This window comes from Coturnix japonica, chromosome 3 (assembly GCF_054131305.1).
Source record: "Coturnix japonica strain WE chromosome 3, WE-NBRP24, whole genome shotgun sequence".
NCBI classification, from domain to species: domain Eukaryota; kingdom Metazoa; phylum Chordata; class Aves; order Galliformes; family Phasianidae; genus Coturnix; species Coturnix japonica.
The window spans coordinates 44,403,455-44,418,517 of record NC_140665.1 but is presented as its reverse complement, the minus strand read 5'-3'; the positions used below and the strand labels follow the sequence as shown (position 1 = coordinate 44,418,517).

General features: G+C 39.5%; 1 protein-coding gene across 10 annotated transcripts in view; it reads right to left on the bottom strand.

Moving 5' to 3' along the window:
- Positions 1-15,063, bottom strand: part of UTRN (utrophin) — a 326,938-nt gene that overhangs the window by 107,858 nt on the left and 204,017 nt on the right. For 9 of the 10 annotated variants that reach the window (XM_085541440.1, XM_015858078.3, XM_015858082.3 and 6 more), the window contains 2 exons: positions 5,641-5,813; positions 407-563 (listed from right to left, as the gene is read on the bottom strand). In XM_085541440.1, the coding sequence (XP_085397566.1) occupies positions 407-563; positions 5,641-5,813 (330 nt within the window). Of the gene's footprint in view, positions 1-406; positions 564-5,640; positions 5,814-15,063 lie in introns of those variants that run through there. The other variant, XR_014943989.1, reaches the window with a different exon arrangement.

The window sequence follows — 15,063 nt, the reverse complement described above, 5'->3', positions numbered from 1 at the left end:
GGACTAAATTAAGGGAAAACTTATGCAGATTTCCTTAAATATCCCTTAGACTTAACTATTTAGTAGTAAAGTCTCAAAAGTACTGCTCATGACAGACTACTTTCTCTGTATTTATTTAAGGTGTTTTTCTGTATTTCTCTTCTTCGTTTTTTTTAAATACCAAAATCAGTTTTTGTCTTTATTAAATATCGCAGCAGAAAAGATACCAATATTGCATTGGTGGAGGAGAATATAGTTGTGGGGAAATAAAAGAAATAGAGATTTAGACCAGATGTTTAATTTCTACTAAAACCAAAAATAAAAACAAAACACTGGGATCCAGCACACATCATTTCTCCTATATTCAAATTTGACTCATTTTATTATTTACAGTAGCATACGTATCTATAAAAGTTATGCAACTTACTTTGCAGTGATCATACTGCTGCTGTAAGGTTGGAACATCCCCTCCAATGGGCATTTGCTTTTTCAGTTCTTCGTCTTTTGTATTGAGCCATTTGATTAACTCTTCCAGGGATGTCAACAACCGGTTCCATTTCTCTGCACTTGCCTCCAAGTGAGCCCTGCGAAACAACATAAAAGCGTATTTAATATCCTGAATGGTACAAAACCCAAGAAATGGTAACAAACAAACAGATAGATATTATCTATTTATGACACATTCTTTGTCTATTGCTAAGAATGATTCAAATGTTCAGCTGCTAAGGACCACTGACATGTTAAAAAATAAACAAATAAACAACAAAAAAACCAACTCTACCTGGAATCGTTTTGCATAGCAAAGCATTAAAAGCAGGTGAAAAATGAGGGAACACAGACAAATATGTACTTGATATGACCTTCTAAAACCTTGAGTACTGCTTTGTAACTCCACCACAGCAGCACATGAAGTACAAGCCTCATTTTGTCAGCTAGGGCACCACAAAACTGAACTTCCATGACAAGACCTTGGATCTCCAGCATCAAGAGCAACAAACTCTCCCAGAAGCCATCAGCAGTAAATTAACTGTGCTGCTGAATGCATTAGTGGCAAAGATTATTTCATACATCACCTTCAGTAGATGAAGTATGAGAGAATTAATACAGAATGAATCTGTCACCCAGTTAAATCAACAAAATCCCCAAATTGCACAATATCCCCCCCTTATATTGTATTCAAAAACGCACTGACCTGACGGCTTCTCCCTGCAGTGCCTACACGGCTGCATGGAATCTTTGATAAGGGCCAGCACCTTCCCTTTTACTCCAGTCATTTTATGCTATGGACTCATCTGAGACCTAAAAGTACTTAGCTTATACCAGTAAACAACAATTTCTTTCACCGTACAAGTGACAGAATGGAGAGAACACGGTCCTTTCCAGCATAGCCTGACCCTAGCTCTGCACCTTTGTGCCCTGCTGCTGACAGATGAGTGAACTGATCGTTACTATTCTGTTTTTTTCAGTCTTCTCTTTTCTATTTTGAACAGCTTTGTCTTTTTTTTTTTTCTGATTCAACGTAGTTCACATCTTGAAACATTCTATTGTATTATCCTCTCAAATGGCATTGAGTACATGTTTGGTACTGACATGACAGCAGTTGGATTGAAGTGGATGATGAGCTGCAAGCTTTACTTTGAGTCAGACTTAGGTTTGGGTATGCTGGGATCTCACAGAGATACTAGGATAAATGAACCAAGAAAAGAAGTACATAAGAGTGTGTGCGAGGGGGACGGGGGGGGGGGGGGTGGGGGTACGGGGGGGGGAGTCTTGCAAAGGTTGCAAAGGATAAACTAACTTTAGCAAGAGGAAGCTATTCTCCTTCACTCAATTTAGGAGAGCACTGCAAGGGAAAAAAGAAACCAAAACAGCTACTACTTGTGTTATTCTACCGCCAATATTCTCCTTCATCACTATTCCCATCTTCCCTTGTTGCAGACACTAAGCCCCTTCCCTCAATACTGAATCCAACCTGCAGCCCCCCGCTGCACATGCTCTCAACAGCATGGTGATGTCCATATACAACTTTTGCTTTCTCCTTTCCAAAACTACTTTCACTTTCCACAAAAAATGCCCTTAGAAATATCAAGCTGTGAAGTGTTGAACGCACTCTGCCCTCCCATCCTACATACTCAACAGATCCAGCCCTCCGTTCTGTGTGTGAACAAATTAATACTCCCTAGTAATCAGGCAGAGGAAACATGCTGCCAAGGTGGCCTGCATTTGAATGTACAGCTTTGCTGTCAGACTGTTACCAAAATAAGGCATCTCCATGGATTTCTAGCAACAACAATTAAAAAGTTTACATCTACAGTCTCCTATGCATTTGATAGCAAAAGCTCTATTCATCATGACTTATCACTGTATCTAGTACCTTTAAGTCTCTAAAAATCAGCACTCTACGCTCTGCTCAGTTTAGTAGAATTATTGCACACAAAATGAATTGGAATTTTGTAAGGAGAAATAAACCCCTGTCACTAGTTAAATGACACTTGAAGGGCAGACCACTTAATTTAACATACATGGCAACGATATTAACAGTTAAAACAATGTTGTATTAATGTGAATGATGTGGAATACAAAACTAAATTAAATGCATCATAATTTACTCCAGCTGAGTGTCTATGTACATGCCAGTACAATGACAGTACAAAATATCTCTACCACTAGTTTCCAAGTCCAGCACAAGTTAAACTTGTGTTGGTAAAGTAGTAAGGGTCAGAGGGAGGGGAAGAAAGAGGCTGCACTAACAGGGCATAAAAATTCCTCGCTCTGAACACAAAGTGAGCTAACATCTCTCTGGAAATGTTAGAAGAAAAAAAAAACACACAGGGGAAAACATCAAATCAGCCTAGACTTTTCCTGTTACTCTTCTAATCTCATCAGAAGCAATACTCAACATAAAAGCAATGTGAAAAGCAGCCACAAGTATTTAATTCTCCGGAGGAGTGAGAAGCCATATGTTCAGTATAACCCATTCAAAACGATTGCTACACAGGAGCAAATGAGCCTAAATATGCTCCGATTTGGATTTCAGTGTAAAGTTTAATGCTGTATTTAGATTTCTCATACAAACTGGCCAGATCTAGAGCCAATAAGCTATGCTGGAGTTTTGCATTCCCCATGTTTGGAGAGAATTTCTGCACTTGTTTTGGAGTTAGTGCTTTTACCAATGCATAGTCTGCCAGGTCAAATGGTGGTTTAGAATCTGCTTTGATAAAAATACAGGTAACTGACAATTGTTTTATTTCAAGCAGTGGTTGGAGCAAAAATATGTCCCAGCATCAGATTCCTTAAGAAACACTCCTATGGGAATCTTGGTTGAGACTGAAAAAAAAAAGGAAATGGAAAGAAAGAGCAATCTTAAAGAGCAAGTTTTCTCTGCTTGGACTGGATAAGATCCTGAAGAAGAGCAGCAACTGGGACACAGCCTCCCTTTTGTTGGCCCTGAGAGGCTTTTTCCCCAGCTGGAGACCTCCTCAGCTTTTGTTTCTGCTATTTAGGTAACACTTCTCCTGCTGAGCAACAAAGGAACACATGGAATAAAAAGATCTGGTGGGTGGTCTAAATATAGAGAATCCTTCCCTGTTTCTCCCATATTTTATCTCTGCCCTTCCCCCCCAAGAAGAAAACAGTCTCCCCCTAAGAATTTGACTTTAAAAGGCAAACATGCAGCTTTGTTTTCCTCCTGGGAGCAACATAACAGCGAGAAAAAGAAGCGTGAATAAGCCTATGTGTAATTTAATGGGGAAGTACAGTCCTCTCAGGGTGGTGTCTTGGACACTACAAGTGCAGTAGTTTGAAACCAGTTTCCATGCATTTAAAAGTATGTCATAAGAGTTCTACAGCAACGAGCACCATCAGCTGTAAGGACAGAAGCAATGAAGAAAGCCTCACGCTATCCCTAAGGGAGAGAAGTACTTTCAACAACCAAAAATCACCATGATCAGAATAGTTGAAAATATTCTAAAAAACTTACATATACACCTTAGTTTATTAAATTCATACACCTTAATTTATTTAATTTATTAATCATTATCACTAGCCCCTAAGAAATTATATTCTGCTCTCACAAGATGCTTCCATAAGATATGCTTTCTAAGTTATCCTTGAAATAAGGTACACCAAGAAAACAGAATTTGAAGGGAAACAGCCAGATCAACACACTGACTTCACGTTAGTTCCAGGTCTTGCTACTTTCCTGAAAAGGCTTTCATCATTCTTAAGAGAGACAAGTGAACTGCAATTGAACAGGGCAAAATACACCAACCTAGAAATGTTACACTCCTTTCACAGGAGGCAGATTCAAAAGGTTAATTCACTTCTGTTTGCTCCACTATTCTCTTCCCTGCTTGCTTTCCACTTGTAGTTCACTGATACATGGCTCTGCAGCATTGCAGGTATTAGCAGAGTAATAATGTACACAGTGCAAACGTTAGTACTGCCTAGAGGGATTCACATTCCATATCTACACAGAAGACAAAAGACAGAATTCCCATTTTTCTGAACAACAATCTACCTTTTTTGAGTGTTCACTGTGCAATTGCTTTCTCTACCTTGGAACTAAACAGCGTGGCCTTCAAGCCATGCATAATGGCCATAGTGGCTACCAATTTCTCTCCCAGGTATGATCATCACCAGGAAAGGCCAAGCAACTGGATTGCTCTTGCCAGAACTTGCAGCTACTGACTAAACTATTAACTCACGAGCATGTTTCATTCTCATTCTCTTTCTCACATTGACCTATATATAATTACAGCTCCTAATAGCCCAAGTTTAAAAGCTCTTGCAGCCTCTGCTAGCCTTCACACCAAATTTTTCAGTTCCTCTGGTTCAAGCTCTGCCTATTGGCTTTTACTCATCAAATCCCATCAGTTACAATTAACTGTGGAAATGAAAAGTAAATTTCACCTTTCCTCCATCTCACTCTTTCAAACTCTGGTGCCTAAATTCAAAGCTCATATGAATGCTTAACATTGTCCTGTTCCATTAAAAGAACAATCTCCTGTAACAACGAGGTTACCAACGAGGAAGCAACGGTGATTAAAAGCTCTAGTAATACTTTTATTGTACTTAAAATTAATGGAGAACTTAATTCACATTAATGAATATGGTAATATCTTCTTCCCAAATGACATCATAAAGATTTTTACAATGAATATGCTTGGACAGACACCGAGATTGGCATTGGTAGGGTCAAAAACTGTAAACAGCTTGACTAATATGTATTTTAAAATATTTCTTAATTGAATAGCAGCAATCAAAAAAATTCTACTATGATTACAGGTGAAGATAGCTAAGATTCAAATCGTACTGAAGTATCCCTTTCAGTGGTAAAAAGAAAACTCTAATTTCTCTTCAGAAGTTGTAACTTCACACAATGACTTCACTAGCATCGCTATCAATTTAAAATAGGGAAAGATTCAGCATATGTTTTGGAAAATGAAGCACACATTAGCACGTCACCGCTGTACAACTCTGGAGAAAGAAAAAGCAGTTAAGCCTGCATGGTGAGTTAGTACACCAAATCTTCTCATTAGTGCTCAGGGGCACTTTACAGAAGACAAGAGATTTCATTTCAATGCTGTGATCAAATTTCTCAAGTCTTTTAGAAGACCGCAGAGCTCTGCCTATTTATGTCACAATGTTCTAATTACTTACCTGATGTTAGCTGACTTCACCTTCAGGTCATTCCAGCGCTGGTTCATGTCATCAAGTCTGTGCTGGAGCAGGGCGGCTTCCTCAGAGTTTCCCAAGGCTTTCACCATTTTCTGTCTGTTTCCATCAATGCTTTTAAAGATGTCATTGTGGGCATCAATCTCTGCCTGGATGTCCTGAAACATCAACAAGAAAAGTCCAGATATCTTAGTTCTCTAAACAAAAGAAGAGCTTATTCCCATTAGTATTCTTATCCACTAGGACAGAGTATGTAGTCTGACTCTAAGATGTAGGGAGGAAAACCTGTAACTCTATTAAAAAGCACCATAAAAGATTGAGCTTTTTAATGTGTGATAAAAGGAGTCTGAAAGTTATTCTCAACTCTGAAACGGCATTTGTAACTATAAACAATAAATTCTCTGCACATTTTTGTACTAAAATAGCTAATTGTTTCTTGTTACCTGCATGTCTGGAAGTGTAGATGTACTGGAAACCTTTTCCTACTCAGAAGTTACAAAGCTGCACCCTTACCTGTGCTTTCTCTTTGTTCTTTGAAATAAAATATTGCAGACTTAACACAGATCAGTGGAATTTGATACAGCATTTGGAGCTGTATGCAATACAAAAGTTTCAAACTAAAAATTATGGTCCTAAACTGCAACTAAATGACTATAGCTACTGCAAGCCTGTTTTTACAGTTGCATACCTTGTCCTGCAACACGTAGAAACATAGACAAGGGTGTATTATAACCTGATTTCTGTACTAAATACTGAAAAGAGAAGTGCTTTCAATTTCAGTTCAGCTTCTTATTTCTCCTGCCATCTTTAATTAAACATATTTCATTCACCATCTGCCTCAAGAAACACATTGGAAATGTTTCCACCTAACCAAGCACAGTATTACTCTTAAAACACATTATAACAGTATCAGACAAAATCTCCCATCAATGCTTTCCAGCATCTGTATGTCTATGTGTACACTAAGTAATATAAATGTGTGGAAAGCCAGGTGCGCTGGTTGTCTCAACTGAATTAATCAGCAGATTTTAACAGAAACTTGATGAAGATGTTAATTTAACTTATTTGGCAAAGGAAGTAATTCAGTAACTGAAATCATTTAAAGGATTTTTATTTATTTTTTTATTTTTAATTGTAGACAAACGCTCACTATTTTCCATCTCTTCCCAGGGGCAGGAGAAGAGAGGATCTGATCCTCATACCTCCCTATCCTGCCTTTTACAATGGCTGGAAGCAGGGGAAAAATAGCTGTGAATCTGAGGTTACATGAAAGAGAAAATGAAAAAAAGTAAGGATGCAGCTGGAGGTATGGAAAGGAGACACAGAGAGTAAAATGTGAGGAGACAAAGGAGCAGGTAGGGATGTAAGTGGAGCTCTGGCACTCTAACAGAGTTGCTCTACACCACTTTGGACAAATTCTTTGCTCTGATTTTCCTCACTGTAAGACAGATAAAAAGACACTTTTGCTGTCTTTGAGCCATCAAGATAAAAAAAACACCATCAGCAACACAAGCCAGTATAGTTATCAGTTAAACAAATCAGATCCTTACCTGAAGCACTTTCAGCTCCTGACCTTACAATTCCAACATGCAAAAAGACCCACTGAAAACCAGCTAAGGCCAAACAGCAGGAGATACACATGTATACAGTAGAGTCAATTTTAATTGCACACTAATCTGTACTGCAGAATCCCAGCCACATCAAATCCATTTCCACACTTCTTTAAAGTTACATCACCAATTGACCTCTAAACTTCCATTTCACCATTCATTCTAAAACTACTGAGAAATGACATAAAACATTCTAGTTTTGATTACATTTGAGTGGACACTTAACTATACATGCTTAGCAGTTCAAACTGATGCTTCATTCAAAATAGGTTCTATTCTGTTTGCCATGTGTTGTGTTACAGAATCACAGAATTGTAGGGGTTGGAAGGGACCTCTAGAGATCATCGAGTCCAACCCCCCTGCCAAAGCAGGCTCCCTACACCATGTCACACAGGTAGGCATCCAGGCGGGTCTTGAATATCTCCAGAGAAGGAGACTCCACCACCTCCCTGGGCAGCCTGCTCCAGTGCTTCTAGTGCTCTTACACTAACTAAGGCATGGTAAATTTGCAGTTCACATCCTTAAGTCCCATTTGTGATGGTCATGTTATAACTGTGCTGTTCAAAGAGTCGAGATTTTGCTTCTCTTCCAATTCTCCATGAGGAAAAAAAAAAAAAAATGGAGAAAAGGAAAGAAGAAAAGAAAGGAGGAAAGGAAAGGAGGAAAGAAAATATACACATGGAGGTGCAGTAAAGAAGTAATAGATAGTTAAAGGCAAGAGGTGAACACTAAACTTCACCAATCCCCAAGAGTGATATATAGAAGAGCTTGGAGATTTTTTTATTCAAGTATTTTCCTCTGTTGGAATACTAACAAGGATGGGCTCCCCCCTTGTCCCAGGATTGTTATCAATTATATCAACCTCCCCTATTTACTCTTACCATACTCCCTTACTCATGCCTTTTTCTTGGTCACTGAATCACCATGTTTCTCATCTTTGTCTATGTGGCAATGAGGATGAAAAAAAAATTATCACAGTTTAGGCTCTAACTAGGATTAGTTCTGTAAGGGTAAGTCAGCTTCAGTTTTTCAGAGCAGTATAAACACTTTCCTGTAAACACACACACAAGCTTCCCCATCCAAACCAGATTCACAGGGGCCATGCACTACATGATGCTGGAGATGAGGAAAGAAAATTATGTTGTTTTTGCCAAAAAGAGGGGCACACAACTGTGAAACAGTCTTTCTAAGCCCAGTGAAGCAAAGAAGATCCAGGCAAGAATTCTCTCCTTATGTGTGCAAAAACAAGGGGAAAAAAAAAAAAAAAAAGACAAACAACCAAAGGAAATACACTGCAAATAGAGAAGACTTTCTTTTGTAAATAAGCCAGAAGATGTTTACAGTTCTTAATCTGTAGTTACAGTGCTTTACCAACTGAGTTTTTTGAAGACAAGATGTCACAGCAATTCTTTAATGTCATATTTTGGTTACTCCGCAAATATTTATGTGCACATATCTGTTAAACTTCATTGATAATTTACTGGTATGAGGTCAGCAGACCTATTTATGTGCATAAGTGTTGAAGGATTACTGTCCTAAATTAAAAGCTCTTTGAGGATACAGTTCATCAAGATGCAAGTTTCAAAAGACAGAAAAGAAGAAACAACAAGGCTGACTATCTACATTACCAAGCCATGGTATTAGAAGACTGCTACTTTATTTAAATTCCATTCAAGAAATAAGATCAGACTCCTGCCTGTGTTTTGCAAATAGGGCTAAGTGAATTCAAAATCCCCTCACCTCTATTCTGAACCTTAGACTTTTTTTAATTGTCTTCTTCTTGCCCTGTCATGACAAATGATCTACCTCAAGGATTCAAAGCTTTCATTTTCTGCTTGCTTCTCATTTTAAATTTTATCTCCATGATAAGGACCCTACACTTCTTGCTTCAGTTTCAATCAAAATACCACATCAACACACAATGACACAACTGAAGAGGATGCTTCTCTAAAGAGTACACAAGTTAAGGTGTGAGAGACTCAATAACATTATAGGTAGCAGTTCTGAAAAGGACTCAAAGATGTAACTGACTCCAATTGGAGTACCTACTAAAACATCCTCAGGGCAGACTACATCAACTTGTCCAGGGCAGAAGAAAGTGTACGACAGATTCAAACAGATCCAAACATTGCAAATCCAACTCTAAGGTCAACAAGCTATCAAACTTCTTACTTTTTCCTCCTTAAAAATAGCAGGGATACTTTCAAAAGTACAGTAGTAGAAATAATTGTCCTTTGGAAACTATTAATCCTTTACAAACAAACTAAAAAGAAAATCATAGCAGCATTCTCATGATGATGGGAATTCCAGCACCTTTTATTTATTTATTTTTTTCTGAGTGAGAAGTCAACAGGGCATTCTAATTCATTTAGCAACCTCCTGAGGCTTTTAAGCATATTCCCTTCCACTCATGGTTTTTTTTTTTTCCTGAATTTATTTGTCTGTGCCATCTTCATTAGTACACATCACCACTAACAGAGGCAAAAATTTTCTTCTTTGAAGGGTCAGAACCTTTCAATTGAAGGCAAAAATGTGGAGGCACACAGATCATTACTTTTAATACCTACATACAAGCCACAGAGCTGTGGCTTTTCAGCTGCAGAACACACACAGCAAATTGCTGTGGCTTTTGAACCATGTAAAGATCTTGAGAGGATTTGGCAGGGCTTTAATTGACCAATCACAAATGAAAAAATATTTTGGGAACTGCATTTTCCCCAGCAAAGGAGACCCCCAGGCTCCTCAGGGTGTTCAGACGAGACAGTTTTGTACTTCTTCCATCCAGTACAAATTATGCTCATGACTACAACACAACAGCGCACTTGGTACCAATACAGGGAATTGCAAGTCCCTCAAGAATGACTCCCCATTTCCTTCACGGGCAGCGTACAAGTCAGCAAAGACACAGTCACAGAAATGCTGCATTTGCCTCTTTTATTTCTGACCTTTAAAAATGATGACTGCTCAAAGTATATGCAGAAAACTCTTCCAGCTGGAACAGCTGGAAAGCAAAATGTCAGTGCCAACCAAAGGACGTAACTGGAAGCCACAGACATCAGCCAGAACATCTTTCTTTGAGGTGTCACAGCAAGTGACAAGGGAATGGATTTCTTTTTTTAATTTTTTTTTTTAAATAGTAGACTGTAAATTGAAGCAAATATGTTTTACCTGCTGCTGCCAACTGCAGTTGGGTACACTGCTGTGTCAGATGTACATTTTAGCCTCTGCTCCACTAAGAGCTTTTTATTTGCAGTAGCTTAAGGAAGGACTAAGAATTAGGTCACAATTTGGGCATATGGAAGTGTCCGCTGTGAAAGAGAAATGGGACCTTTATTGCTCTGTTCCTTGTGATGTTGGAGGTGCAAGAGAGGGATGCTCTTGCAAAAAGAGTTAAGTAGGAGGAAAAAAAAAAGGAAAAAGTCTCTGAAGAATGCAAGTATTCATCTCATCCAGAGTCTCTCCTCTGGTTTTAGAAGAGTTCTGAAGCTGTAACTTTAGAAGGGCTCATCCCATCTGCTTTATCAGAGACCTGCAGCGGCAATCTGCCTTCAAGCAATCAGTTTGTAACAAATTCACATTCAGAAGAGCAGTACACATGCAGAACCTTTGGGCAGAATTGCCATTACCATAAATCCACCATTGGCAGAAGCATATATATTGACAACTAAACATCTCCAAGACGTCACATGCAGACCACACTGCCTATCACTACAGCCACTGTGACCAGAGCATAATTTCAAAGCAATTTAGAAAAGTTTAAATACAACAGAAACGTGATTGCTGCTCAAACTTTTAGATAATTCCGGAGGGGAAAAAAAGCCCTTTGCATGAAAAAAACATTCTGGAATATTTTTACATCTAATTTTCACATATTCCTGCTACCGAAAACTTTGCACAGCAGCTTCAAGTTTCCAAAAAATCACTTGACCTGTACTTTAACAGATAAAGAGGTTTCACGTGGTGTGGGTAAGAATTCATTTCACTGCAAGAATACTGATGCACTTATGGGCTGAGAAAGCCAGCACACATTTGACAGTCTGTGTGGCTCCATCATATGGTACTGACTGAACATACGAGGAGCATCACAAATCCATTAATAGTAATTCCAGCAGGCACATAACTGAGACTGGGTGAAGCCAAATAGGCGCTGCCCAGTCATCTGTAATGTGGCTCTGCTTTGCATAGGAAGGGAGTGTCATGCAAACTTCTGCAAATGCCATCTGGCTTCTGCATTACGACCACAAACAGCACTCGTAATTCTCTCCTTACAACATGTATTAACAAATCCAGAAAGTTAAAGCAGCCAGGATCGCTGTCATAATGGTGTTTCTCCTGGCAGCGAGGTCTTTAGTAAGAAAGAACAGGATGGGTGTGTGGGGAATCGTGAGAGATGAAGTGGAGGGAAGGAGAGGAATTTGCCTCCACTCCCCTCCCCCCCCCCCCTCCCCCCCAAAAAAAAGGTTGCTCAAATAAGCACAGATTAGAATTTGAGATTGAAATTCACCGATTACGTTAACTTTAACATAGCACTCAAGCACCAAGAATCCTCCACCTTACAAACTTAACCACAAGACACCAAGATGACTAAGGCTAAAGCGGGAAACGATGGCAGCTGAGATTTGTAAATTATACTTACACTAATAATTCCTACAAACAATCCTTTGGAAAACAAATAGGACAAGAATACCCAAATCACATGGGAGATCATGGAATCTGCAATGCCAAGATCTGTACAGGCCAAAAACAATTAGAAACACTGGTTCCTAAACTCCTGTCTTAACCATGTCATGAAGCATCTCAAAGACTCCAGTATGCATCTTAATCTTTAAGTATAACAACAGCAACTACAAGAGAACACTGAAGCCCATCTGACAGACTGGGAAAGAGAAATGGAAGTGTTCCACAGTCACAAATGCTGTCATCTGTTACTTACAGCTATTTTTGGAAAAAAAAAAAAAAAAAAAAGTTGGTGGGATACTGCACAGTATCTGTCTCATTACCTCCAAAGTTTGCTTCTGTATGAATGGAAGAATAACACAGCAAAAAACAAAACAAAACAAACAAAAACCCAACACACAAAACTACCAAACCAGTTCATAACAGTATTCTGAGGACTCATGCTTACCATGATTCTGAAATAAACCAAAAATGATACATCAAACTCAAAACAGAAAAAAAACCCCAACCCTGTACCTTGATTTTGTTTTATGAGGCACTTAAATTCAATTAGTAATACCCATTAAACCACTATTCATGTGGTCAGTGCTGATTTGTATTAAAATGACACACTAAACTTTTGATATTTAAGATAGAAAGCCATGGAATCATTCTTTTTAAGCTGCACTTGGGCTTTGCGATCACAACTTCTTTAATCTTAATTTGTAAATTAACTACCACATACTTTGCTAATGACCCCTGTCTTGCATGGCACAGGAAGATTATGTGTATATACACTACTTTTATATATTTGTTTGTGTGTATATATGTGTGTGTGCATATGTATATACATAGAAACAAAAAGCCAAGCTAAAGATTGCTGCAAATGTATGATCCAGTTTTCATCAGAAGTGTTGTCAACTAAATGAAAGCAATCTGCTTCTGAATCTGCTCATGTCTCTCACTAATCAATGCAATTATTACAGCCTCCTGTCTCTCAGCATCACTGCTACCAAATTTCCTGGTAATAACTAGATGAATAAAAGTAGAATAGATGAAAAGATGAGAAAAGTGTCACACTTGTGGAATGCTCTTCTACTGACAAAAGCCACCATGAGATCTCACTATTTCACCATAACACTATTTAATAGTAATTCATAAAACACTTTATGTCAATAGTAAAGTAAGTTCCCCTCTACTCTTGGCCTCACAAAGGCCAAATTTCTCTATCATTTCCTTTTAAAAGAGAGAAGATGATCACAGCCAGAGCAAACACTGTAAAACTAACCCTGTAGAACCTAGAAAAGGGACAGAAAGAAGCATTGGATTTTCTCAGATGGGTCCTATGAGAACCTTAACAGCAACACATGAAAAATCCCAAGTTCAACATGCACCTGTTCTTTCTACTATACATTTTTCAAAGGAATGTCCAAGTACATGGAACCTTGCATACCATACCTTTTCAAATTTCAGCAGCAGCTCACGTAAGCTGAAGTTCAGGCCAATCATGATCAAATGTCCGTCGAAGCCTACATTTTCCTGGCAGGTCTTCCAAGCCGCATCTATCGCCTTCAGAAAGTCTCTCTCTTTTTCAGACTATACTGTCCCAAACCTCCCTGGAAGCTGCTGTATGTCTCCCTCCCTCAGGATACACTTCCCTTGGGGAAGTTCACACAGCAACATGGTAGGAACCCCCTGGTCCCCACTCCTTCCCAGGGGCTGGGTAAGTAAGTGTGAACCAGGCGATGCTCCTTTTGAGGTCAGCCTGGCCCCATGGGGCTGGGGGGATGGATATGCTCGTCACTGCACCAGGCCAGGACTGTCTTCAGCTCAGAAATGGCATGTGAGCTCCAAAGGCTTTCTTGAAGGCCACAAGCTCGACATTTGCTCTCAGGCAGCCTGAACAAGAGAAGCTGTGCTTTGCTGGTGAGTACAGGGAGGAGGATCAATTACTTCCATGTTGCTCCACTCACGAAAAAAAGATCCCCAGAGAAACTTCTGCTTATAGGAAGCACCAACAGCCGGCTCTTCATAGGAGAACTGAGATGAGGCACACTTCAGCCCAGGACCTGGCAGGAGGCCACTTCTCCTCAATCTGCCTTCCTTGCAGCTAACTCCCAGCAAGATACTGTGATGGTGATGGCCATACCACCTCCAAGCTTCCACCACTGACCTGCTCTTCTTTGCCAGGGGAATGCTGCACCGCAGAACAGCTAAGACCCATTAAAAAAACGCTTAAAAGTCACATCCTTCATGTCATAAAAAAAAAAAACAAAAAAAAAAAAAACACATCTCCAGCAAGGGATCACACTGAAACCCCCAAAGCCTTCACTGGGGAACTCCTCCTTTGGTCCTGGTGGCTCTGGCAGCCGTGCAGTGATCTATTTCCAGGGTTTGTTTATTATTTTAATCAGCATCCTCCCTTCCACCAGCCCTGGTGCTGCTCACAGACAAGCACACTCCCTCTTCCCGGAGGTCTCCCCGCTGCAAAGCCACCTCTGCAATGCCCTGGACCACAAATCCTCATGCACCCCTCCTCTCCTGCCCCTCTCCCTTCCTGTCAAAGGGAAGACTGCCTATTTTGTCGCTAAACAGACTGTAAAAGTTGTAAAAGCAACCGGCCCTCCAGAAAGCCTCTAACAGCTCCCTCATTACCCAAGACTCACCATATGCAGATTGTTTTTGTATGAGGCCTTTGCTGGCCTTTCAGTGGGAAACCTGACACCTGGAGGCTGGCTACTAGGAAATCTCTCCGTTTTAAAGCATTCCCACTCCAAACAGCGTGTGTGCATGAGAAAGCCTATTTCAACTACTAATGTTTTCCGTACAACCACACATTACTCAACTGCCAGGGAGAAAAAAAAAAAGAAAGAAAAAAAAAAGCTTCAGCAATAGTTGCCAGCAAGTCAGAAAATCTGCAGTTAGAAGCAAACCAACCAACCCTTTGCAAAATGTGCTGCAAGTGTTATTCCTATGACCAAATGGGAATCATGTGCTACTTTTACTTTCTTTTTAATTCGCTGAACTGTCGTTTGAAGTGCCGGTAAAGTCACTAATGATAAAATTGTCTTTAAAATTATTCTCATCGAGAGGATTATACTGATCTAGTTAGTATGGTCAGGGTTTTAAGATTTAAACTTGT